The sequence below is a fragment of the Mesoplodon mirus genome, assembly GCF_964341445.2.
Source record: "Mesoplodon mirus genome assembly, chromosome: 3".
NCBI classification, from domain to species: domain Eukaryota; kingdom Metazoa; phylum Chordata; class Mammalia; order Artiodactyla; family Ziphiidae; genus Mesoplodon; species Mesoplodon mirus.
This window is the reverse complement of record NC_138978.1, coordinates 150,182,002-150,208,665: the sequence shown is the minus strand read 5'-3', so window position 1 is coordinate 150,208,665 and position 26,664 is coordinate 150,182,002. Positions and strand designations below refer to the sequence as shown.

Genomic DNA, 26,664 nt, shown 5'->3' with positions numbered 1-26,664 from the left:
GCTCGATTTTCTGTTGCATACCAGGATGGAGCTTTCGTTCACCTTGACCTCGTCACCTGGTCTGAGCTAACCAAATGTGTGAGTGTCGTTTTCGGGGTGGGGGTGGGCATTTGTTGTGGCCCGGGCCCTGGTCAGAGCTCCACTAGTTTGGAGGCACATGGCTGTTAGGAGGTCTCTCTGCTTCGTTCTTTAAGAAAAAGAAAATCATTGATCTTCCTCCATCCAGAAGGAACCACTGTGAGTTAACATTTTTATATTTTCTTCCTGTACGTTCATACATTTTTCAAAACACAGTTGAGATCATCCTGTAGATAAGTGTTTGGCCTCAACCTTTGAAAAGCAGTAATCCCAAGGTTTTGTCTGTCTTCTCTCTGCCATACCAGACAGAGGCGGGAGGGAGGAAGGGGAGGGCATGTGAGGGGGCAGGGATGGGCTCAGAGCCCCAGCTGCACTCACAAGGTGTGTGGTTCGTGCATGTCTCTCTCAGGTGGAGAAACAGAGGAAGAGTGGCTGGGAGCTGCCTATGTTTTTGTCAGTCTCTCCTTGGAGACCTCAGAGGTCTGTGATGTCTGGTTCTTCTCTTGGGCACCCATGCTGACCAAGCAAATCCCCTTCAAGTCTACCCCAGATCCCTTCCTCAGTTTAAGCCTGTTTCCTAGAGGACCTGGTTGCCATTGGCTGAAGATCACAATACATTGCCAAAAGAGCCGCAGTTCCTTTATTTGGGGGCATATGCTCCAAAGATGTTATACTTCAGGTGGTGCTAAAGGTACTCTTATCCTGTCACTCCTGGGATGAAAAAAACTCCCAGTAGCTCCCCAGTGCCCTGGGGATGAAGTGAGACCTCTGCTGGTTTGGTTCAGTCCTTTCCTTGCCTTTGGGGAAGCAGATCCCAAGAGAGGAAGCCCTTGCCCAGAGCTGTTGATGCTCATCATAACCCGCTGCAGACCAGGGGGATCCTGGCAGCTCTGTTCCCCAGGCCTTTGGTGCCACTTTTCTTGGTACATGGAATGCACAGATGACAAGACCAAAACATAAGCACTCTTCCTTCCACTCAGATCACTTGCAGCCGGGGAATGAATCTTATATCCATCAGGCCCCGATTCCATCCCCTCCTCCTGGCCCTCCAGGACCCAGGAGCAGCATTTAGAGACCAGGCTCCCAGGTCCCCGCCTGCCAAGTCCAGCCCCTCCCACAGCAGTTCCCAAACCTCACTTGGGCACTTTCCACACTTAAGATTCTGGCCATATCAATATTCCACCTATGCTACTATTTACTTAATATTTCTCTTTACATAGATTTATTTGAGTAAACTTAAACTTATGTTAAAGGAAAAATTTTAAATCCTTCAGTCACCATTGATGTACTTAAGATTTTTTTCCTGACACACATTAAATTAATATTTAATCTCTAAAATTAAAAAATAGTATGCCTAAGAACTGTCTCAGATTCCTTCCACACATAATTATGGAGCCAGGCATCGTTCTAAAATCTTTTCAGGTGCCCTCAGTGGGAAATGCTCCCTACAGAGGCTGCACTCTGGTCATCTGGTGCCCTGACTACCAGGGCACTGGGCCCAGCCCCTTCCTAAGGAGCACCGTGAGCAGTGGTGGGAGCCGTGGGGGTGCCGGGACGGAAGTTCCAGCCACCAGCACTAAGGCCAAGGTGCTTTACAAAGGAGGGATGGATCTGTATGTACTGACAAGGAAGAGTGCCAACAGAGACAAGTCACCCAGTGGTACATGGAGCTTTCGTTCACCTTGACCTCATCACCTGGTCTGAGCTAACCAAATGTGCAAGTGCAGGACAAGCCCATTTGTACTTCGTACATATGTGTGTATGTGTCTATGCGTGTGTGTCTAAATGCAGAGTGAGGGCCTGGAGGGCGCCCAGCCAACTGTTCGAAGGGATTTCACTTTGGGAGGGGGTGGGAGGTGATGGGTGGAATGAGAGAACTCTCGACTTTTGCTGTTTGCTTCGGGGCTGTTTGAATAACCAGATGCTGTCATGTGTTTCTAGTGTAACATTTCTAAAAGGCAATACATATTTTCTTAAAGAAAAGAAAGAACCCTGGCCTGAGTGACAGGAGAGCTAGGCTCTAATTCAGATTGTGTAGATGACGATCTTGGCATGTGACTGGGAACAAGCCTCTTAGCCTCAGGTTTCTCCTCTGAGAAATGCTAGTTGTGTGGCTCCGGTGAGAAGATGTATGTGAAAGCATGTCAGTATCACCGGGTGACATTCCAGGGCCGACTCTGGTGCTTCCAACAGCCTTCCTGGATTTTTTATCGTGTCACCCTGTGATGGAAACCCTCAGCGGCTTCCTGTTACCCTCAAAATCAGTCGACATCTGGATCAGCACACAAAACCCTTCACGGTCTGCCGCTGCCGACTCTTCACAATACCAGAAAGATGGATTACTCTCCTGGATATAAAACCAGGACACTACAGCTTTGTGGTTTGGCGGGTACTTGTTACTACAAGACTCAAGGATTCTCCCCTCTTCTGCGGCCTGAGTTACTGCTCTACTCTGTTGATGAAAAGACTCAAGACCCTGTCCCCATTCACCACAGGGACAGACGGCTTCCAGGGTGGGTCAGCCCGTCCTGCTGGTGTTTCAGCCCCACAGGTCAGGTCGCTGCTGCCTTTCTGCCTATGCACCCCACCTCCACCCCAGCCCACCGCTGTCATTCCTTAGCAGGGCCCCTGCTGGAATCCCCTCCATCAGCCCCTGCAGCCACTGAGCTGCTGTGACTCAGCTGGAGTGCCGAGCCGAGTTTCCTGGCTCCCAGCCCTGTGCTCCTTCCGCAGCCACACCAGTGTCACCCTACTGGGAGCTCTGCTTTTCCAGAACCCTCCAAAGGAGGAAGCGCCTATGACCGGTCCTGCCCCGGCCCTCCTCCCAACGTCATGGGCTAAGCCCAGAACTACCACACGGGGGAGCCAGGGAGCTGGGAGGGGAGAACCTGGGGAACCAGGTCTATCTCTGCAGAGAGGCTGGGGCTCCCTAAGTAACACTCTTTTTTTTTTCTTTTGCAGTAAGTCTGTTTTTCCTTTGAGAGGGTCACTCAGTCCTTTCGTGACCCTTCTCTGTCATGCTGTCTGCAGAAGGAATTGAGCTTATCATATGGCCTGCGTGAAGGAGCTTACTCACCTTCACTCCTAATATTATGAATTGTAACAAAGATTTTTCATCTTAAAACAATATAATAATATCATTACTATTAAGCTAAATGCTTTAAAGTCACAAAAACCAATAAAGCATTACAAGATGTCTTCTATTTAGCACTCAAAGCCTTCTATCCTGGTATGCCATTTCTTCCTTTCACCATGATACACTTCTAGTCTGATTTATCATTTCTTTGTGCCTATAAATTCACAACCTTTTCTCCTCTGCACACAGATTCTGATAATGACGCCTAAGCAACACTCTTGATTGATACCTGTACACCTCTCTGGGAATTCTGGTCCTGGGTCTCCTCTGAAATGCTCGATAAAGGTTTATCAAACTGAATTGTGACTGATAACAACAGTAGCTAACATTTGTTGAGGCATACCATGTGTTCTGTCTGCTTGTTTTATCAGTTATTGAGAGAGGGGTGTTGAAACCCCAAATATAATTGTGGATTTCTCCTTAAAGTTCTATCTTGTATTTTGAAGCTCCATTATTCAGTGCATAAACATTTAACATAATTACATTCTCTTGATTAATTGACACTTTATCATTATGAAATAACCTTCTTTATCCCCGGTAATATTCTTTGTTCTGAAATCTACTTTGTCTGATGTTAATAGAGCCACTCCAGCTTTCTTTTGATTACCATTAGCATGATATTTCTTTATCCATTTTTTTTACTTTTAGGCTATTTGTGTCTTTTTATTTAAAGGTCATTTCTTACAGACAGCACATAGTTGAATCTTGTTTTTCTTAATCCAACTGGATCATCTCTGCCCTTTAATTGGGTTATTTAGCTCATTTGCATTTAATGTGATTATTGATACAATTAGATTTTAAGTCTCTCATCGTGCTGTTTGTTTTCTGTTTGTCAAATCTGTTCTTTGCTTCCTTTTTCTTTTCTTCCTTCTTTTGGATTAATGAAATACATTTTATGATTCCATTTTATCTCATTTTCTGCCAGCCCATCCTCAGGTGCCAAAGGAAGGAGCCGGTCCCCAGCCGCCCTACTCCACTCTGGCTATGTCTGGGACAGTTGCTCCCCCATCCACAGATTTCCCTCCACGCTCTAGAAGCCAGGAGTGCTGGCCAAAGCTGCCAGTGATTCGACTCCACTAAACAGCTGCCTCTAACGGGAGCTGCCTTAAGGCCTCTCTCACCAGCCCAGGCCAACCCAGGGGAGCCCAGTTCTGATCAGACAGAGGGGAACGGCTTCCCACCAGAAGGCACTTGATATCCTGGCTCCGAGGAGGGACAGAGCTCTAGTACTTATTTCTCTAGAAATCCTTAAGCACTGGAGACATTTCTCCATGCTCCTCACAGCCCCACCCACTCCTTCCATCCTAGCACCAGTAGGTGTCTGAGATGACCTCTGGCTGGCCAGGTTGTCCTGAGGCTCTAAGGAGGCAACAAGGCTCTCTTTCTATGTGTAGTAGTGCAAGAGTTATTCACATGTCTCACGCCTGTGACCACATTGCCCTGGCTACTGGAGGACTGAAGAGGGCCACGTGAGGGATGGGGTTGTTGATCAGAAACATCTTTTATGATTCTCTAGTTTCCCTAAAGGAGGGCAATTAGATGGCAGACTCCCGGTGCCTGAGTCAGACCCAACATGAGCTCTTCAGGGCCTCTGCTTCTCCATATGGGCTGATTTAACTGCCTTCGGTGTTTGTAAGTGTCAGAGCCTTATCGAAGCTGTCAGCCTTGCAGCCAAGCGAGAGAAGTGTGGAGTGGGCTAGAAGCCCCGAGCAAGTGATTCTCCTGTGAGTCAGCCTAAATAGTGTGCAGCCATGTACCTCTTACAACAGGAAGTCACCTGGGGGGAAATTGAGCTCTGTGCTGTCAAATGCTGCTCTCAGGATGGAGGGTGGCATTCTTAAGATTCACCCCAGAGAGGCCATCTGAAAAAGGCTGCTTCTGAGAGGCACCGGGAAGGTGGGGGAGGTGTGGTCGTGGTTGGTGAACGTGTGTCAGGAAGTGGGAGGACACAGGAGGATTTTGACAGGCAGAGGAAACAGCCAGAGCAAGACCACAAGAGGGCAGGGCGGCTGCTGGGAAGGTGAATCAAATGTGCGTGTCTGGGCTTCCCTGGTGGCACAGTGGTTGAGAGTCCGCCTGCCGATGCAGGGGACACGGGTTCGTGCCCTGGTCCGGGAAGATCCCACATGCCGCAGAGTGGCTGGGCCCGTGAGCCATGGTCACTGAGCCTGTGCGTCCGGAGCCTGTGCTCCGCAACGGGAGAGGCCACAACAGTGAGAGGCCCGCGTACCGCCAAAAAAAAAAAAAAAAATGCGCGTCTGTAAGGAGGGATGCTTGATTGTGGCTGGAGATGGATATGACCCATTGGCTGGGCACATGCTGTGAAGGACCTTGAAGGACCTGCTCTGGAGTTCAGGATATTGTTGTAGGCACTGGGGCATCACTGGAGGAGGGACAACTGTGATGACAAATTGTCAGACACAGAGGCCCTGGGTTTGAAATCTGATTTCACCATTTACTAGCTCTTTGACTCTGGGCAAAATTAGCCACCCTGAGCCTCAGCTTACTCATCTGTAAAATACGTTCTTGCGGGGTCATAAGGATTAAGTGAGAGAATGAAGTGTGTAAGAGCTCAGTAACTCCAATATAATGTCTAATTTCACGTCGTTCCACTACACCGGCCGTTATGAGAAGGCAGGAACTATGTCTTCTTCAGAACACCCAGTCTAGTGCCTGCCATGTAGAAGGTGCTTAGTAATTATTTGTTGAATAAATGAATAAGCTTGATACTAGGTCGTGAAACTCAGTACTTATTCAATAATTATTAGTTGACATCTGAATGGAAAGGTTTTATGATAGAACAACACTGATCAGATCTTGGTCTAGAAGGGTAACTTTGGCAACAAGGCAGTGAGGAGTTTGGAGGAGGCAGAGATGGGAACAAGGGAAACTACGGGAAGGCTTTGCAATAATCTATGTTGATGGCACTCATCAAGATAGGAAATTCTGGGCTTCCCTGGTGGCACAGTGGTTAAGAATCTGCCTGCCCACGTAGGGGACACAGGTTCGAGGCCTGGTCCGGGAGGATCCCACATGCTGCAGAGCAGCTAAGCCCGTGCGCCACAACTACTGAGCCTGCGCTCTAGAACCCGCGAGCCACAACTACTGAAGCCTGTGCACCTAGAGCCCGTGCTCCGCAACAGGGGAGGCCACCGCAATGAGAAGCCCACACACTGCAACTAGAGAAAGCCTGCGCGCAGCAACGAAGACGCAACGCAGCCAAAAAAAAAAAAAAAAAAGATAGGAAATTCTAAAGGAGGGGGCTCAGGTGGAGGGCGAGGCAGGGAATGATCAGCTCAGTTTGGACCTGTTGAGAGTGAGGCTCTAGTGGGGAGAGTTGGGTACCCAGCGAGCTGCTGCAGGTATTCATCTGGAGCTACCTGGAAGAGAGAGAATTATGAGACGTGTGTATAAAGCACAGTGGATACCATAGGCCTAGGTGAGACTAAGCTCCCAGGGCGAGCACGGGCACATGGAGGTGGGTGGAGAAAACAGTCAATGGCTGAACTCTGGAAATGCCCAATGAGCCAAAGGGAAGACAGGGTCGTAGGAAAACTGAGAAAGTAGCTCCTGACTTGTTTGTGTCGGACTGCGATTTCAGGCAGCATGGCTATTCTGAGAGCAACCAGGATAGGCGCTACATACTCTGCAGAGCGTTCAACAGCTTGGGGTCTGGAGTCAGACCAGCCGGGCTGATTCAGCTCCACCATGAGCTAACATGTCTGACTATGTGCAAGTTACTTAACCTGCCAGAACCTCCTCTTCCACTCTGTAAAACAGAGATAATAACTGTAGCTTCCTCGTTGGTATGCTGTAGGGATTAAATGAAATGAAGCACATAAAGTTACTAGGACAACGCCTGCACAAGGCGGCTAATAATGATTTCAAAACAGGTTTTGGGGAAGGGTTGGCCCCTCACCCCATTTTCAGCCTCTGAATATGTTGGCCGGTCATGAGGCCCCAAATCTGATATCTGGACTCCTCAATTGCTCAGATGAGGAGACCTGAGGTCCAAAGTTGCTCAAGATCCCATAGCAAGCTAGAGTTGGAGCTGGGCCTAGAATACCAGCTCCCGGCTTCCATTTTTGTACCACAGCTTTTCTGGAACACAGACCCACAGGGTGGATTTAACAAGGGGATCTGGCTACGTGTCAGGATGGCATTTGAGAGAGGAAGACAGCTTAAAATAATGTCTTTCATCATCTGACGCTCTGAGCAGGGAAGTCGCCCATCCACCATTTCAGTGGGGCTTTCTGAAACCCACCCCCCAACCATGATGCCATGGCTTTGCGGCTCCGGATGCTGCATCTTCAGGTCCAGACTCCTCTTCCTGGGACCAGGGACAGAACAGCCAGTTCCTGTCCTTGTGTGTTCACTTCCAGAGCCTTGAAAGGCTGTTGCCCAGGCTCTTCCTGCCACCTTCCCTCCTTCCCTGGTCAGGTTACCACTACTGTTGATTATTCATGGGGAAGAGGTACAGACAGAGTCACTGGACACTGAAACGAATCCAGTCTTCCTCCTTTTGGGACTGTGGAGCCTCTATCTGGATTTTTCCTCCTGGAGGCTGGCCAACTTATTGTATCGTATGTGATCTTTGCCAGGTTCAGAAGCATCCCAGGGTCCTCGCCAGCACAGTCTCCCTTTTGCTGGCGTCTTACACGTGGCTTCCTTCCAAGCCTAGACTCACTGACAGGGGGAGTGGGGTTAGAGACAGAGACACTAACTAGGCTTTGAGAGTATGTAATGAGCTGTGATGGAACATGCTGCTTCCCTCAGTTTCCTCATCTGTAAAATGGGGGTAAAATCTGCTCTCAAGGTTGTAGAGCAACCTAAGTGATGAGGTAAAAGGGCTTTGAAAAGCTCTATTGAGATGTCAATTTTCATAATATTTGGACTGGCAGGGAGCAGCACCCTAAAAGAATGCAGTGTCACTTAGACCTTTCCTAAGTAGGTCCGGCATCTAGTATGCTGCTCACAAGGAGAGACTCACGCTGACTCCTGGGGTGCTTTGGCTTGCGGTTCAAAAAGCTTGTTATTAGCTGAATTTTAAGATTGTACATTTAAAATGTGTAGCACGGTAGCTGCTCTGCAGAGGTCACTGTGTGGCTCCAAGGACACAGTGTGGCCAGAGAATCTGGGGCCTGCTTTTTCTTTAAATATTGGATTCCCACTGAGCAAGGAGGTTCCTTTTATAAAGAAACGTGCATTCCTTCCCTGGCTGAACAAAGCAGGTAGGCTGTTACTGATGGCCCAAGGGTCACGCAGGTCCCCCCTCCCTGCAGCATTCATCATTCTGGCATTGGCCTTGTGGGTGCTGCTGAGGCCAAAACCTTTGCCTGGACCACAGTTTCTGGGGTACCCCCCCCAAAAAAAACAGCCTTTAAAATATTCATTTGAAGAAAAGATTGCTCTAGACAAAGCCGAAACCTACTTTCAACCCCACTAATGTGAGTTCTTCCCTGGAAACACCCCGTAGCTCACCTCAGCCCCCACCCCCAGCCGTTTACCTCCACTTATCTCCCTGCCAAGGTATCTCCCAGCTACCAGTATTGACCGTTCTCCGGAGCTGAGGGTGGTCAGCCAGCTGGGGCGCCGGCTCTCAGCTAGCTCGTGTTCATGCCTGCCAGGCACTCACTGGCTTCTGGAAAAAAAGGCTGTGTGGGAGGATGGAGCCAAATTGGGCTGCAGTTTGAAACCATCCTGAGCGCTGACAGATTTGACTAAGATGGGGGAGGAAGAGGGTTCCTCACAAAAGTAGCCAGAGCTTAAAACGGAGCTGGCAGCTTGCAGTCTGGGGGCTGAGTCTAGCCCTCCACCCAGCTTGTGCCCCAGGACTGGATTGTTTCAGAACTACAGGAGACACAGACTTGGAGAGAGTCCTGATAACCCCTCTCAGCCACTCTCTGGGGTGCTCCCAGGGTCCCTCTGGGGTCCCCAGGCCATCAGACTCCACAAGCATGGTGCCCCTGGCATTGCCAGGCTCTGAAGGCTTGTTTTTTTTCCTGAGACTCCAAGCCCCACTCTGTTGAAAGATGTCAGCACGCACACCAAATCAGTGCCATCCCTGCTGAGAGACTGTACATCACAGTGGCTAGAAGCACAGGCCCTAGAATCGCACACACCTGGTTCTGAGTCCCAGAACACGCGTAGGAACATGCGTCCTACGCGTGTCTATCTCAAGGCTATTGGGAAAGTTAAGTGGCAGACTGCATGTAAATCACCAGGCACAGGCAGTAACTACTGTGGATGAAGGATCCGAAGGATTCAGCCTGTCAAGGGAGGTGTTCCTTCATCCAGTCTGATGGAGAAATGTAATTGAGCTGTCCTTGATGGGAATCACAAGATCTGGCAAAGACCCCTCTTGGCCAGACCACCAGGAAGATGCACCAATAACCTGGGTGGTGTCTGCAGGCTCCTTTATTAACCTGAGGCTTCCTGAAGGCCAAGTTCCCTGTGTGGGTGGAAGGGCCTGCTTGCTCAACAGTTTGCCGTAACTTTGCATATGATTTGCATACGCTTTGGGGGGGCCCTGCCGTTTCTTCTGGCATTTCCGCGTTAAAATATTGCTGCTTCTCCAGACAGGCCCGTTATTGATTTTCTTCTAATGCAGTCACTTCTCTAACCACTCTGATTGACCTGACTCCTTCACCCAGTGAATGGGGAATGAGAGGATGAAGTGCGGCATGGATGGGGGGAAGGGAGGAAGGACACTGTCGACCTTAGAGCACGTGCTACTCCTGAACCTGAGCCATCCTGGGCGATGAGAATGAGCTGCTTCCAGAAGGATGAAGAAAGGAGAGAGGGAATTTTCTCCCTCGGGTCCATCCTAGTCTGTTCCTGCCCTGCATCCCTAATCTGACTCGTGATGCCCTAGGTCCACTTGCCAACGTGGTCCAGGGGCAGGGTGAGGAGGCGCAGGCCTGGGGCGGGAGGAGGGGGAGGGGCGCCGCGACAGCCAGCGGCTTTGAGGAACCTTGCGAGAGGAAGTGGCTTCCGAACTCCTCTGCGTGCAGTGCGAGGGGCAGGAAAGGCGCGGGAGGCGGGGGAGGTGTCGAGATGGCGCTTGGCGCACGGGGCGGAGGGGGGAGCCGGCGCGGAGGAGCTGAAACCGCAGATGCCTAGTGAGTTGGAGAGCGAGGTGAGCGCGGCGGGGTCCAGGTCCGACCCGCGTGCTGGCAGCCGCTGGGGAACAGGTTACCCCGCCGCCCGAGACACTCGGGCCCCGGTATAAAAAACCGAGGCAGCCGGCTCCGGGTCTGCCCGGCCCGATAACGGACTCGCTCCCCGGCGGGGCTAGAAGCTCACGCCGCGGCCGCCTGGGGAGGGATCCCCACCTCCCTCCGCCGCATCCCGAGAGCCTGGCCCCATCAGATGCGCCCGCTGCCTCCGGCCGGGGCTCCGGGCTAGATGACAGTGGACAGCAGCATGAGCAGTGGGTACTGCAGCCTGGAGGAGGAGCTGGAGGATTGCTTCTTCACTGCCAAGACCACCTTTTTCAGGAATGTGCAGAGCAAACATCCTTGGAAGGTAAACTTAATAATACAAGAGACTTTCATTGTGGGGAAATAACCTCTGTGGTCTAGAAGGGAAATCTTGCACCTGGCAAACAGGCAGTCATGTCTTACGGGCGGGGGTGGGCAGTTGCCCTGCGCACCCTCTTGAACTTGTTGGCCGAGGAGACCACGTGTTGGATCTGGAGCCCTTTGGGGACCACCGGCAAATGCTCCTTTCGGCGTTTCTTGTCCCTGGACCTTGTCAAAATGGCTCTCTAGGATTTGGGGACAGCGCTTGGCTGGTGGTTTGGGGACATGCTCACCTGTGCCTGGGGGGGGTGACCTTCCCCCAAATCCGAGCTTTGAAGCTCTCGATGGCAAGTGGATGGCACCCAGTCCCTCATTAAGATAATCATTCATAGGTTGAGACTTCCCTATTGCAAATGGCCAGAAACCATCTTAAAACACAGTCCCGCAACTTTGCAGAAGTCTAGGGTGTTTTTAGAAGCAAACTAAAACTTCTCTCCTAGGTCATTGTCCTACTACCATTTTGACTTCCTGGGTTAGTTGGGGATAACCTAAAGGAGTTTGCATGTGTTCCCTAATGCGGTGGTATGTGCTAGACACCCAGCTTGCCCGAGTCCCCTGGCCTCGCCCTCCCAGTGCGGCCATATATCTGCCACATACTTGGTGGGAGTGGTGGCAGAGCTCCGTTTATTTGTTTGTTTTGTTATTTAGATGAGAGGCTCCAAGCCAGGTCCTTGCCTAAAAGGGCCTGTTTGTAGACCGAAGTCAGCTGTTACATTTCACAGGTGTGTGCAGGCTCATCATTAATTTAGCAGTCCTACACCGAGTAGAACTAACCAAAAACTTCCCCAGGCCTGACTCTGGGGCCTCCGTGGTTAATAATTCATCTTGCCCGTAGGGCCCGCATTGAGCTGGGGTCTGACCTTCAAATAAATGCCCTGGACTTTCCAATGGCGAGAGGACGCCCAAGAATCAGAAGAGAGGTTTTGATTTTAGTGTTTGAAGGATCAACTAAAACAGGCCCCTGGAACCAGCACCTGTGTTCTGGGGCACCCCTTCGAGAAGCTGCACTTGTTCTCAAGGACTGGGGGCTGGGGTAAGGAGGGCTCATGCAGAAAGCACGGCTGCAGAGTGAGGTGTCCAGCTGTCTCTTGGGATTCCTGCCGCATTGTGAGGACCCTCTCCCACCCCACCCCCACCCATACACATACACATAAGGGCACTCCAGCTATCTGGGGTCTTTATTTAGACCAGTGGTTCTCCACCTTAGCTGCACACTGGAATTACCTGCTGAGCTTTAGAAAATGTGGATACTTGGGTCCCACAGCAGGGGAGTCTGATTTCCTTGGTCTGGAGTGAAGCCTGGGCATGGAGATTTTGAAAAGCTCCCCAGCTACTTCTGAGATGCAACTGAGGTTGAGAACCATTGCTCTAGAGAGTTTTGCTGCTGCCTGGGAAGGAAATGGTTCCTGTTTTTAGAACAAAGTTTAGCTGCTGCCCTCACTGCCCGCCAGGCTGTAAGCCCTCGGTCCCAGAAGCTGGGTTTTTTGCATAATTGGGTAGAGGAAGGGGCACTGCAAAGCTGAGGTTTCTTTCAGTTGGCAAATGAAAAAGGTATCTGTTCCTGGTATTTCTTGGGAGAAACAGAGATATTTGACAATAAAATGTGCTGGGGTGGGGTGGGAGGGGGAGAGGTGACTTGTTCCTTGGCCCAGAGAGCCTCCTCTCTTCACTGTCCCCCCAGATCCCCCTGCAAGCATCACTCCTGAAGATACACCTTCGGTTTGGCACACACATCAACTCTACTTTGTCTGGTTCTTGAATTCATTGCATGTCTTGAGGCCTCTGCATAGCCCCCTACCTCATTTTGCCCAAGTCTATAAGCCCTCAGAGGGCGAGAATCCCTTCTAAGAAACGGGTTTTGTTGAACCCCACACAGGGTGATAAGATAAATGCTTCAAAGAAGGACAGAGAGGTGGCCACGGCCCCTCTTATCCCCGGCCTCTGCCTGGCTGCAGTGTGAGAAGAGTCTTGGCCGAGGTTTAGAACTGCTGTCGGGGACGGTTTTTCTCAGCACCAGACTTGCCATGTGCACAGCCCTCTCCAGGGGGTGCAGGGCTGCCTCTTGTTGGGGAGCACGCACTGGGGCGACCCCCCGGCTGTGATGGGGTGCATGTGGCTGACTCAGGAGCTGGGGAGCTTCATCCACATATTTCAGTCTCTGGTCCTTCTGCGTGTTTTCCCGCCTTTAATGAACATTTTAGCCCTCTCTTCTCCCTTGGAGCCACTTTTGGAAAGGGTTTCAGAGAGATCTGCCATCTCCAGACCCCATTCTGACCCCTGACATTGCTTTTTTCCTACCCAAAGAGAGATCGCATATGAGCTCCTAGGAGAATTTCTCCTTCCTGTCTCCAAGGAAAGGCGTTTATGTGCTTCCCGGTCGCTGAGAGGCTGAAGGCCGTATTCGGGAAAGGCCAAGCCGGCTTCTATAATTAGCCTCGTCAGAACAACCTGTATCTGCCGCGTGCGCGCCCGGCTGGAGCAGTGCTGCGGGGAACCTCCTGCTGTTCTAGGAGCCTTCCCTGGCCCGGCCACCGAGGAGTCCTGGCGGCCCCTCACCAGCCCCTTGGGCAGGATGTGGGAGGGTGGGGAAGGGCCCTCATTCACAGAGAGGAGGCCCTGAAGGTGGAGAAGCAGCAGCAGAGGAAATGGGCCGAGGCCCTGGGCCCCGGCTTGTTCTCTCCTTTCAGAAAACAGCTGCTTCCTGGGGCCTCGGGCCTTCTCTGAGAGGGGCACAGAGACCCAGTTTTCAGTCTTCGTTTCAGGGGGCTGAGGTGGGGCCCTCCGGGGACTTCCCCCTTGGCTGCTGGGCACGATTAGATTGCTTACCTGGGGTCACGTGTCCAAATGGGGCTCTTGGTGGCTTGGCGGAAGCCCAACCTGTGTGCTCAGAGATGCAGACCAAGCTGCTCTCAGGAAGGTGCACACACGGTCACTCAGTCCAAGACTTTGGACTTGGGTTGTGGGGGGGGGTGGTCATTCGAGGTCACACAGAAAGCTCATGATGGACCCAGGGTTAGAACCTACATCTCTCATCTCCCAGCCCAGAGGTTTTTCTGCTTTAGTCCCACAAAGGGCAGGTTTTGGTGATTTGTGGGTCTGGTGACTGGGACCTCTGGGCATCCCTGCCAGCTGCTCCTTTCTTCCTGTCTGGGATCTGACTCTGGAAACGAGGCCAACTTCCACTCCCATCGGTTCCCCAAATGCCTGCAGAGGGTGACAGTTTAGTCCCTCTGAGCAGGGACACGGGCACTCTGAGCTCTCTCTGCATGTTCCACAGGCTCCGGGACCCCAGGAGCCATCCAGAGCATCGGGGTGAATGCTCTGGGGACACAGAAAGCCTGCTACTTGCAGCATGTCAGAGCTGGAAGGAACCGGATCTGGCACCTCACTTTACAGATGGAGAGTCTGAGGCCAGAGAGGCGCGAGGACTTCACCAGGCCAAGTATCGGGCTGGGTGGAGCCAGGACTAACACCCATCTTAGAAACCTTGTGAAGAGCTCTTCTTGGTCTTCTTCACTCAGTGTGTGACAGGGGTGAACTGCAGTCCTTGTCCTCTCAGAGCCTTCTACAAAATGGAAAGACCCAAACAACCTCGGGCTAGGAAAGAGCTGCAGGGTCCTTATATCCCTCCACTCCATAGGCCCTCACCGTCCCTCCATTCCTAAGGCACAGCGGCCCAAGGAACATTCACTCTACACTTGACACTAGCAGGGGTCCCTCTCCTCAGTCCCAGAATCTTACAACTTTACAAGTTCTTCTTCATGTCTATCCTAGAATACTGCTTGCTGTAGCTTCATCATGCATGTTTTCTTTGTGGATATGGAGGTGCAAGCTTGGCTCCATCTGTGGTTAAATATTATACTTAAGCACAGCTGGAATACTTTCCCATGCCACCCCCGACCCCACCCCCCATACCCAGGCCCTCCCTGGTCTACACTGACACCACTGATTCTTGAAAAATTCAAGGAAGACGCAAAGAGGAAGGCGGTGCGGGGGGGGGGTCTCAGAGGTCACGGTCCGAAGCCACTCCTGGTTCCGTCCCTGCACTTGCCCCATCTCCTCTTGGGCCTCTGTGGCTCCAGGGACGTCATCCAAGCCTGACAGCCCTGGGACCAGTCAGGGAAATCCCCATCTCTCTGCCAGCAGCAGGAACACCCGGGTCTCAGGCTCAGCACCTGCCCCTGACCTTCTTGGCATGAGAGAAAAGAATACTAAAAATAAGTAGGTTCCAAATTTGAGCAATAAAAATTAAACCTTCAGAAACGTTGGACCATATAACTGCTTTTCTATGTGCTTTCTCAGAAGCCTGCCCAGCTCAAGACTCACCTCAAAAGATTCTTCACGCTAGCGCAGCCACACAATAGCCTCCCTTTGGGGCTGGAACCTGTTTTCCCCTCCTGTGGAATTTACTTCTCGTTGCTTCTCTGGCCTTTCCCAGTGTTCCTTTTCTCCGTGAAGATGATAAACCCTGTAAGATCAGAACTCGCATCCCCTTCAGGTGCAAGGCAGCACTAAGTACTGGTTACAAAAGCAGGCGCTGACTAAATGCTGGTTGAGTTTAGTTGCTGCATCACCTCTCTTGCATCCTGTATAATTAGGGTGGACCAACTGTTGTAACAAACAGCCCCCGTTATTTTCAGTCATTGGATATAATAGAAGTTTATTTCCCTCTTTAAGTAAAGTTACATTGGCAGGTGGGGCTCAGGATAACACATGGGAGGTTTTGTGGGCCAGGCCCGGAAATGGTGTGTGTGTTTTACACCCATGTGCTATTGGCCAGAACTCAGTCACATGGCCACACCTAACCACAGGGAGGTTGGGAAATGAAGTACAGCTGTGAGCCCAGGCGGATGAGGAAGCCGGATGTGGTAAACACTTAGCTGTCTCTGCCACACATCCTCCTCCTACCTCTCTGCCCAACCACCGCTGGAAGCTGTGCTCTGCTTTCTTGGTGAAGGGCCGTAACCTCTGTCTCTCTGACTTTGTACCTCTCCATCTGTCACCAAGGATGTGCTCTTCCTGGGATAGGGGTGTGTGTCCTGTCTCCCCCGACTACACTGGGAACTTTTTGAGGACAGATGCTTTTCCTTGCTCAGCACTGCCCCGGTTCCTCTGTAGCATCCGAAGCCTTCAGTGGTGCTTACAAGGTTTGCCCTGGCTACTGACATCAGAATCTCTCTTTGGATCACTCTTTGAAAATGGAGTGTCAAGGGTCCACTCTAGACTTCTTGGCTCCCGAATCTTTGGAGGTAGGACCCTCAAATCTGCTTTTTTAATACTTCCCTCTGGTGATTCTCATATATACTGAAGTCTGGGAACCACCTGTTTAGGAAATGTTTGGTAATTGATGACTTCAATTGGAATTCAAGACGAGCATTTATCACAGATTCCAGAGAGCCTCCTAGGCTGGAAGCCCAGAAGGTAAAGGGTTTTGTCCCTGGTCACACAGCTAAGTAGAGACAGACCAAGGATGCAGAGCCCCTGGGTCCCTGCTCAGAGCGGTCCCCATTACTCTCACCACAACGTGCTAGCAGGGATGTTGAGGGGACAGCCCTTGGTGATCGTGACCGGTGCGTGATGTAACGGAAGCAGCACAGAACTGTAAGCAAAGTCCTGGCTTCTCATCTCAGCTCCAGCTCTTAACTGAGGGGCTGTGGCCAAGACACTTCAACCCTCCAGACCCAGGCGCTGCATCTGGTCCTTTTAGCGAGTGCGATACGAGCCTGTCCTTCTTCTTTATCTGAGAGGCCCTCACCACTTTGCATGGGAGCGGAGCCTTCTTACCAGTTTCTCATGGGATTGGCAGGGATAGACCCTGACTACCAAGTTCTCTAAATTCTAAGGACTCCCCTAGGGTGGGGTCAGGAAGAGGGCCTGAATGGCTACATGAGCCCCCTCTCCAGGAGCATCTGGGGCTTACCCAAGACATCCTCACCTTTGTGTTCCAGATTCCTCCCCTCCCACCCACCCCTCTCTCTTCACAAGTTTAGACTGTTTATCCTGACTCAGCTGGCTTTTCCCTCTAAAGCAATTCCAGTTATAGCTCAGGGCACATGCAACAGCCATTCACCCACGCGGTTTAGGGAGAAAGGAAGATTTTACACTGGTGTCAACCTTGAATCCTAGCTCTTAGTTTACACCACCAGGTTGGACTCTGGATCCAGCTTCCACCCCACGAGCTTGAAAGGGAGGCATCGTCGGGCCCAGCCTGGGTTCCCAGCAGCCTGGGTTCCCGTCCCTCTGCTGCTCTTGACTTGCCAGGTAACACACACCTGCATGCTTTCCAGCTTGGGGATCCTCCTGTGTGGAGGATCCTCCTGTGTGGAGGACCCTCCTGTGTGGAGGACCCTCCTGTGTGGAGGACCTCGGTTTCCTCTTCTGGATCACTCAGTCTACCCACAAAGTAGCGTCCCAGTCCTGGCATGGCATATTCTCTGGGGATAAGAGGCCCAGATAAATTTGCCAAAAATCAGGAGCATTTAAGTTCAGGGCCGGGAGGAAGAAGAGAGCTGTAGTGGCAGAAAACTTCAGGTTTCCCTCCCTCAGCCTGTGGCTTCTGTCCTTGGTGCTGTCCTGATCCCTGTCTCTTCTTTTCTCCCACCCCACCCCAGCTTTACTTATCACTCCCCAGCCTACATCCCCCATCTCAGCTCTCTTCTTGGCTCTAGAATACTTTTTTTTTTTTTTTTTTGGTCTGCTTCGGGTCGTTGAAGCATGTGGGGTCTTTTGCTGCGGCACACGGGATCTTCGTTGCAGCACTCGAGCTTCTCTCTAGTTGTGGCATGTGGGGTTTTTGGGGGTTTTTTCTCTCTCTAGTTGTGGCGTGCGGGTTCCAAAGCATGTGGGCTCTGTAGTTTGCAACCCTCAGGCCTTCTCATTGAGACGCACGAGCTCAGTAGTTGTGGCGTGTGGGCTTAGTTGCACCTTGGCATGTGGGATCTTAGTTCCCTGACGAAAGATCGAACCTGCATCCCCTGCATTGGAAGGTGGATTCTTTACCACTGGACCACCAGTGAAGTCCCTAGTATAGATTTTCTATAGCCTATTGGAGGTCTCCCATGCCCCTCAGATGCCTAAAATTTAATATGTCCAGAACCAACTCGTAGCTCTGCCCATGACTGATTTCTCTACCTGTCTCTACCCCACCCTCCTAGTCCCCTCCCTACGTTTGAAACCTCCGGGGTCTCCCCGCTCATCCCTTCCATCCAGTCTGTCACTGTGGCTTCTGCCTCCACAGTGTCGCAGATGTCGGTCTCTCCTTTCTGTCCCCTGTCCTGCCCTATGTTGGGGGCTTGTCACCTCACCCCTAGATGCTCCAGGAGGTCACCCAACCAGTTTCCATCCTGTTTCTTCTCCTTCTATATACCCTGCATTCGATGGCATATTGGTCTGGCATCCTGAAGCCTTTGGAGCCCCCCATTTGCTTCCAGAGCAAAGCCCACACTTCGTTCCTGCTCGTTATGTAGCATCCAGAACCCCGCAGAGCCTGGGCTCAATCAAAATGTCGTGTCTTTAAGTTTCTTATAGCACTGAGCACTGGGGCGGTGGGAGATACAGAGAGGGATAAAATGCAGTCTCCACACTTAAAGACCTATGGCCCCAGCCCCATTGTGTATCAGACCCTAGTTGCTCCCCTTCCCCACCCATGAAGTGTCTGGATGGGGGCCCCTGAGCAAAGGGTCATCCAGGGGGAAGACACGTTGCATCTGCCCTGCAGCCATGTGACTTTCCTCAGGACATGGCAGCAGCTCCCAGAATCAGAGAGCCTGGGGCATAGCTTCGGAGGGGGCTGGGGACAGGCTGGCAGTGACAGAGCTGCAGCAGCCACTGGGAGGGTTGGAGGAGATTAACTTCACCTCTGAAAAGCAGAGACTCCTGGAGCTGGAGGAGACTGTCAGGGGTCTTTGCAGCCATTCCCGTTTCCTAGCCGGCCTGCATATAACTGATACAGGCAGGGAGGGAAGCTGTGCTCATTACCACCATCCTCCTCCAACCCATTCATCAGTCCTCCCTTGTCCACGGCGCTAGACAACGTGACTCCAGCTGGTTGGATCCCTGCTGTGTATGAGGCTACAATTCTAGGCCAAGCAGCAGAGCGTTTCCGCCTAACAGACCACGCTGGCAGAATTTCTATTACTGTCAAGCCGAAAGGTTGGCACGTTCCATGAGGTAGTATGTGAGAGGGGCTTAGCCAAGGGCGAGGCCCCCATCCCACGCTCACCCGACCCCAAAACACATGCTCTTCCCACCACACACATGGCATCTCGGGTGAGAGTCAAGTTCCGAGAGGCTCCAGAGAAGCTCAGGTCTTCCAGCTCTAATCTGGTGACCTGCCCCAGGAAGCTGTTTTTCTCATTCAAGCCAATTTCCTGATGCTAAAATCCAGGCCGTTTTTCCCTGTTCTGGTCTTGGGAAACCTAGTCGCCATACTCTGCCACCAGCACCTCATCAGCCTACAGTCCGTGAGCCCCTCTGTATCCTTCTCATCTCCTGGCTCTCCCCCAGAGTGAGGAGTGGTGTTGGGCTGTCCCCTGCGCCGTGATGCAGGCGTCAAGGGGAGCTGGGGCCACAGGGCACCAGCCTTGCGGCAGAGAGTATGAGAGGCAGGGCCCTCCGTGGGCCTGAACACGTGGAGAGGCAGTACGCAGGCATAAGCTCCCGAGTCACACATGGCTGGGAAAGTGTGGGTTAGCGGGAGCTGGTGGGTCCAGGGTGTGTAGAGAGCATTTCCAATTGTAACTTGATGCTCCCTTCTTTCTGCTCCCAAAACACTGGTGTATCCTTCTCCCCTATCCCTCATTTTGATGGGCTGTACTTTTCTGGAAGAGGAACCCGATCTTGTTCATCAGCGTGTCCCCGGCACATGGTAGGCACTTAATGCGTGTTTGATAAAGGAGGAGGGGGCTTGGAGGTTCTTTCTCAAAAAGTTTCTTTCCCTAAGAGACAGCGGGGGCTCCCGGAGGACACGCACAGCACTTTAGGCAAAGTATGTGAAAACGGATCTCAGGACTGTGAGAAAGGGAAGCTTGCTAAGATTCTGGATGAGGAATCAATGGATTTTTCCAGTGACTCTGAAAAGAAAAATCTCACTGAGTGAGCAGAAACTGCAAGGACAACTTTCCAAACATGGAGTGGCCCCCTCCACCCCATCTGTGATTGCTCAGCTGTTTACCTTGGAGGATGAGGGCAGGCAGGGCTGGGTCACTAAGCAACCAGGCCCTGGCACCTGCTGGCTAGTGTTGGTGTGGTCCTTCCTCAAGTGGGGCCTCCCTGGGGGGCTGAGGCAGAGGGGTTCATGTGGGGAGGCGGGAGAGCCCGCTATGATGGATTTCTCCTGTCTGCCTTTCAGCCATGGGAATGGCAGGTTGAGGGGGGAGGAATCAGTACACTTCTCATTTGTTTTACTTTCCCAGTTTAACTGTAAGCAAGTGAAGATCCCAGTTTGGTGACCCCAGTAGTTTGAGCATTCTCAGACAACCCAGGCAGAGTGGGCGGGGGCCCCAGGCCCTCAAGTGGGCCCAACACTGGGCCTAGCAACCCAAGCCCTCAACCTTCACTCTGGGTGACCTCAGGAAGCATGCTCACTGCTCTCGGCCTCACTTTCTCCTTCTGTAAAACGGGGAGACTTCCCCCTCCAGTGGAGAATAATTGCTAAAGAGGGCCCAGCATCTGGCTGTGAGAATGGGTGGAGAACTCCTGGGCTTGGGATTATAAAGGCTGTTTCGAGGAATGCAGATGGGTGTTGAATTGTGACGTGAGGTGGGGTTCTTGATTGCGGTGCGTGGAGGTATAAGGTTCTGTTCACAGAACAGAGAAAGGGCAGGAGCTAGGGGTCTGCTGGGAAATGGTTAGAATGTAAAATAGTAATAGTCAGTTCCTGGGCCTTGATGTGTGCCAGGCACTGTTCTAAGTGTATAGACTCATTTAATCCTCACATCATCTACAGTTGCCACATGAACAACGCGGGTTTGAACTGCATGGGCCGCTTATATTTGGATGTTTTTCAATAGTAAATACTACTATTGTAGTACACGGTCTGTGGTTAGTTGAATTCGCGGATGCAGGATACCGAAGGCCCACTGTACGTTATATGCAGATTAGCCCTAGCATTGTTTAAGGGTCAACTGTGTATATGGTCTCCATTTAACAGTGAGGAAACTGAGGCACTGAAGGGGTTCAAGGGTCACACAGTAGTAAGGGGCAGCTCCAGAACTTGGGCCCAAGTAATCTAATGCCAGAGCTCCCAGCCCCTAAGCTCTGCTACCTCTCCTGTAGCTCTTTCCAGAATTACCCAACTAACCGAAGCCCCAGCAGTGAGGCCAGGAGATGCTCACAGATGCAGCCCCATGTCAGCAGCATTCGTCTTGGAGCCACTGAGGACAGCGCACTTTACCAGGCCATTTAGGAGACAGGAAACCAGATGTCCCTGCCCCTGAGCCTTTAGGATACAATGAGAAGACACACACGTGGAAAGACTGTGAGCTGCTCAATGACCAACTAAGACATGTTTCAGTATCACAGAGTAATCCCGGAGCACCAGCGTGGGCTGGGTTAGCAGGGCAGGCAGGCAGCGCAGGGACAAGAGGGCGTGTGTGGGCCAGTGGCGAGGCTCCAGCACCCAGCACCAGCCCAGCCAGCAAAGCTGAAGGCACAGGCGGGGCTTCCAGTTAGAGGGGAGCTGAGAAGGAGCCACTCCCCGCAGCAGGGCAGTGCCACTGGTGTCCTAGCCGCCCCTCCCCTCTGAGCGAGCGTGGCAGTGCAGGGGTGCGAGGAGCCGGCACTGGCCCCCACGCACCCGCTCACCACCTTACGGGAACCAGGTGAATCCAAGAACCTGGTTACATGGCCCCCAGGTTCCCCTGCCCTTGGAATCTTCTCTTTTTATTGTAAGAAAATATATATAATGTAAAATGTACCATTTTAACCATTTCTATGTGTATAGTTCTGTGGCATTAAGCACTTTCACATTTTTGTACCACCATCACCACCATCCTCTCCAGAACTTTTGCATCTTCTGAACTCAGCACCCATTAGACAATAACTCCCCACTCCCTCCTTCCCACAGCCCCTGGCAACCACGATTCTACTTTGTCTACCTTGATTCTACTTTTTGTCTCTTTGAATTTGATTACTCTAGGAACCACGTATGAGTGGAATCATAAGGTATTTGTCTTTTGTGACTGACTTATTTCATTTAGCGTAACGTCTCCAAGGTTCCTCCATGCTGTAGCATGTGTCAGAATTTCCTTCCTTTTTATGAATGAGTAATATTCCATTGTATGTATGTACCACATTTTGTTTATCCAGTCATCCATCAATAGGTTGCTTCCATGTCTTGGCTATTGTGAACAATGTTGCTATGAACATGAGTGAACAAATCTCTGTTCAAGTCCAACTTCCCCCTCTTTTGGGTATATATCCAGAAGTGGAATTGCTGGATCATATTGTAATTTCATGTTTAATCTTTTGAGGATTCGCCATACCATTTTTTTTATAGCGGCTTCACCATTTTCCATTCCCACCAGCAATGCACACAGTTGTTATTTTCTGTGTTTTTGATAATAGCCACCCTAACAGGTGTGAGATGGCATCTCACCATGGTTTTGATTTGCATTTCCCTAATGACTAGTGATTTCAAACAGTTTTTCATGTGCTTATTGACCATTTGTATATCTTCTTTGGAGAAATGTCTATTCAAGTCCTTTGTCCATTTTTAATGGGGCTGTTTGTTTTTTTATTGTGGAGTTATAGGGGCTCTTTATATTGATATGTTCTGGACCTTGATCCCTTGTCAGACATAGGATTTGCAATGGAATCCTCTTTAAATTGATTCTAAAAGAGCCAAGTCTAGCGTTTGAAGAGACTGGAGTCTAGGATGAGTTATTGGAACCCACTCACTCACCCTGCCCACCATCATCCCTAATTCACTCCGCAGTGCTCTGGTCCTGGGTTCTCTGGGAATACAGAGATGGAAAAGGTACAACTCCTGGTCTAGTCGGGGAGACAGGCTGAGGCACAACTCATACTACTATATAGAGGATGAAACCAGTGCTGGAATAATATTGGGGCGTAAGCTCATGCTGTCGAAGAGCCCATTAATTCTAGATAGAAGTGATGGATTAAGGAAAGTATCCCCAAAAGATATGTCAGTTCCAGGGTACAAATTCTCTCGGATGAGGAGGAGGACCTCTCAGACTGAATGATCAAGCTAAGATGTCAGGGAGACTGAAAGGAGACAGGGACCTAGAAGGAAATCCAGTGAGGAAAACTAACCTGAAAAAAGACCTTCTCATGCCCTAGAAACTCTTGAGGGCACAAGAGAATGCCCCAAGGTAAAATTCCTGTTGCCACTGCAATAGAACGGTTGTCACCCTATTCTCCTTGGATTCACACTTTAGAGCTTTGAGCTAAAAAAGGGGGGCTTCGTAACGGTCCAGGGGAGGGGAGAACAGAAATGGAAGGGATTCGCCACATCTACCCTCCGAAACAGTCAGAGTGCAGGAGTCTCCCCTGATTTCTAGTTACTGTCTCAGAAGTAGATAGGTGCCATGGAGCAGGAATCCTATAGGACCCTTATACAGTTCTGGAACCTTTCATTTCCATAGATTCGTTTTTGGGTTTTGTGTGTGTGTGCATGTGTGCGTCTTATTGCTTCTTTGTGTTTTATTCAGTTCATTAAGCAAATGTTTAATGGCCCTTCCTGTGTGCCAGGCACTGTCCTGGGAACTGCGTCAGTGAACAAGGCTGTCTCTGCCCTTGGGAAGCTTCTGTTCTATGCTCAAGCTGCAGGGATGTGTGCTGATCTTGAGAGACAGCCAGAGCACCTGTGTCCAGGCCACAGCCATGCTGGGGGTGGGGTGGGGGGAGGGACTGTCAAGAAAACCTCCAGGGTAGAGCACAAGGATGCAGTTTTACAGAGGAAAGAGGAACAAGCTGTGCCCTGGGGCCTGCAGTAGACAGAAAAAGTGAGGGCGGGTGTCCGTCTAGGACTGAGGGGGGATACCTGCGACTACCAGAGTAACCACATGTGCTGGTTTGCCCAGGACTTTCTGATTTGGGCACTGAAAGTCCCGCATCCTGAGAAAACTCAGTCCCAAGCAACCTGGGACAGCTAGTCACCCTACCTGGGACTCAAAGCTGAAGGCACTGCCCACTTATCCATGGGACACACAGTTGGCATGTAGTGCCAGGGGCCCACAGCACCTCAGGGGCCCACAAAAATGTTTTAATTTCTTTTAAAATCAGGAGAAAAAAATGAACTTTTAGGTTGAAGAAAGTACTTTAATATATGACATTTATATACTTGTTTTTATACCAATCATAAAATATAATTTCCAAGACTTTTTTATGGAGAAAGGGGCCCACAGCCCTGAAGATGAAAGTGCATGAACAAGAGTCATAATGTGGCCCAGGCTGAAAGGCCTGTCAGGGGCCAAGGTTAAGGCAAGAGGACTCCCGCATGGGGTCAATACCCACCAGTCAAACTTCCCTTTGCCCTGCCAGATGAATGACTACTGATGCTGCTGGTGGTTACCATGGCGTTTACTGAGTGTTTACTGTATACTTACATTGTGCTAAGCACTTCCAGATGTGCAGTCTCATTCCGTCTCTGCAGTAAATGTATAAAGAAGGCCTTCTTATCTGCGTTTCGCAGGCAAAGCATCCCGAGTCTCAGTGAGACTGACTTGACCACGTTCACAGACCACCAAGGGTAGGGCCAGCAAAGGCCAACCTATGGCTGGATGTGCAGGCAGCGTGGCCTAGTGGGTAATAACATGCCTCCATCATAGAATTATTTCAAGGATTAAATGAGATTGTGACTGCTAAACCCTGCACATGCCTGGCTGTTGAGATTTTTATCATGATAATGAGGCTCTATAGGGCCTGAACTTAAGTGCGAAGCTCCAGGGCCACAAGGCTCTCCCAGCCTCCTGCGTGGGGCTCCTGCCACCCCAGGTGACGTGCTCCTGCCAGTAGACAGAGGTGGCCAAGTGAAAGGGTGAGGGATGCCATGCCCAGGTTCCAGGACATGCTGGCAGCCCAGAGAATCCACAGACATGACGCCCACACACGCAGAGCTGGGCTGGGCTGCCTGGGAAGCCGCCGAGGCTGGTCCCGGGTTGTCCCGTGCTTGTCCCGGTGTCCACCGTTTGTGTGTCTCTGTCTTCCCTCCTCAGATAACCTGTGAGCTCCAAGGACAGGGACCACACCCCATGGGTTTCATGCCCCAAGGTGCCTTTCACAGTCCCCAACCCATGGGCAATTCAGTCAGTTACTGTTGACTGTCTGCATTGACCACGCTCCATATTTTTGTCTTTAGGGACTTCAGTCTCTTTCTAGTTTTCATAGCTCCTCTACATCCCCCCAGAGCAGCTCAAATTCCACATGGTTCTGCTTGTATGGTTGGCTCCATCCTTCCTTCCTTCCTCTGCTGGGAATAACCTATCAGGGAACACAGTTAAGGAATTGGATTCTTTTATTTCGGGACATTGGACAGCTTCATAGAGGGACTTGTGGGAATCAACAGCTTCACTGCCCTGGGTGGGGCTGGGGGAAGCCATTCCAGAACACGGCCAGTCGGGACTCGGAGGGGGCCCTGTACTGAAGCCCCATGGGGCTTCCTCTTTCCCATCTGGTTGAGGCCATCACAAAGAGGCCAATGAACCCTGAATGTGATCTGAGCTTCGAGCAGGGTGTGCCCAGCCCAGACAGACGGGTGCCTGCCCCTTTCCTTCAGAGGGTCCTACTAAGGATGGGCCAAACAGAGACAGCAGGTGTTTGGGTCAGGCCAGTTGCTGGGCAGAAGGCATCTGCAGGTGGTCATTCTCCTGCAGCCGATGCCTGAGGCTCTCCTCCCAGACAGAGGCCTGGAGATGCTTCCCACCCAAGGGGCAAAAGAATTGCTGCTGACAGATTTGCTAAGAGCTAAGAAAGAGGAAATGTGGCAAAGGCTCATGGTGACTGGCTTCCGGGGTAGTTTTTGTTTTGTTTTCTTGAACTGTGTGAGTTCAGAAGGTGTGGACCTACTTGAGCTTGGCCAACGTGGCGTCTGGCGGACGAGTAGAGAAAGCCAGTGGTGAGTAAGGAGCAAAGTCAAGTCGAAGAGAAGCGTCAGGCACGTTCTGTAGACCGGCTGTCACTGCTGCAGTGCAGACCTGCTGAGCTCCCAGCTCTCCTCCCAGAGGCCCCCATCCCCACACCCAGTTCTCTGAAACAGAAGAGGAAGCAGTGATGAAAGAAACCACCCTATCCTATCTTCTGTGTAAAATCTTAGAGCTGCAGGGGGCCTTAGAATTCTGCTGGTCTCGATTAGTGATTTCACAGGTGAGGAAACTGAGGCCCCAGGAGTGAAAGTGACTCACCAGAGGTCACAGGTCATTGGATGGTCTTGCGTTCATTCTCACCAAGAAATTGCAAAGAGCTGAGCCATGGGACGGGTTTCCAGCCAAAGCCCACAGCCCCACGCAGCCCACACCTTCTCAGCATCTGCTTCTTGGGGTGCAGGTTGGTATGAGGTGCTCCTGGACCTGACTGCTGTCCACGCTGGGTTCTGGGCTGAGTATCACCTAGGCTGGTCCACTCTCTCCCTGCCACCCAAGCAACAGGTATTTTTCTGACACGTCCTTGGAGGTCAGCCCAGTTCTCCGCTGAGCCCTGCAGAGGGTGCCAAAGAAGAATAATCATCAGATATCCTGTCTGACTCCCCCCAGGGAGCATCTAATTGGGGAGATGGGATTGACACAGGTGAAACAATAATTAAACAGTAAAAGACAGCATATAATCAGATGCTAAAGGTAGCCATACAGGCTGTGAAGGCACCTCCGTAGTTCCTGGCAGTGGTGGAGGTAACATTAGCAGGCAGCTGCG

The 26,664-nt window shown here is 51.2% G+C and overlaps 1 protein-coding gene across 3 annotated transcripts in view; it reads left to right on the top strand.

Annotated features, from left to right (window-relative positions):
* RASSF5 (Ras association domain family member 5) overlaps nt 1-26,664 on the top strand; it is a 71,331-nt gene that overhangs the window by 32,451 nt on the left and 12,216 nt on the right. The window contains exon 1 of one of the 3 annotated variants that reach the window (XM_082615774.1): nt 10,191-10,741. The exons of the other annotated variants lie outside the window; for them this stretch is intronic. Coding sequence (XP_082471900.1) covers nt 10,622-10,741 — 120 coding nt within the window. The 5' untranslated portion in view covers nt 10,191-10,621. Of the gene's footprint in view, nt 1-10,190; nt 10,742-26,664 lie in introns of those variants that run through there. 3 annotated transcript variants of the gene reach the window in all.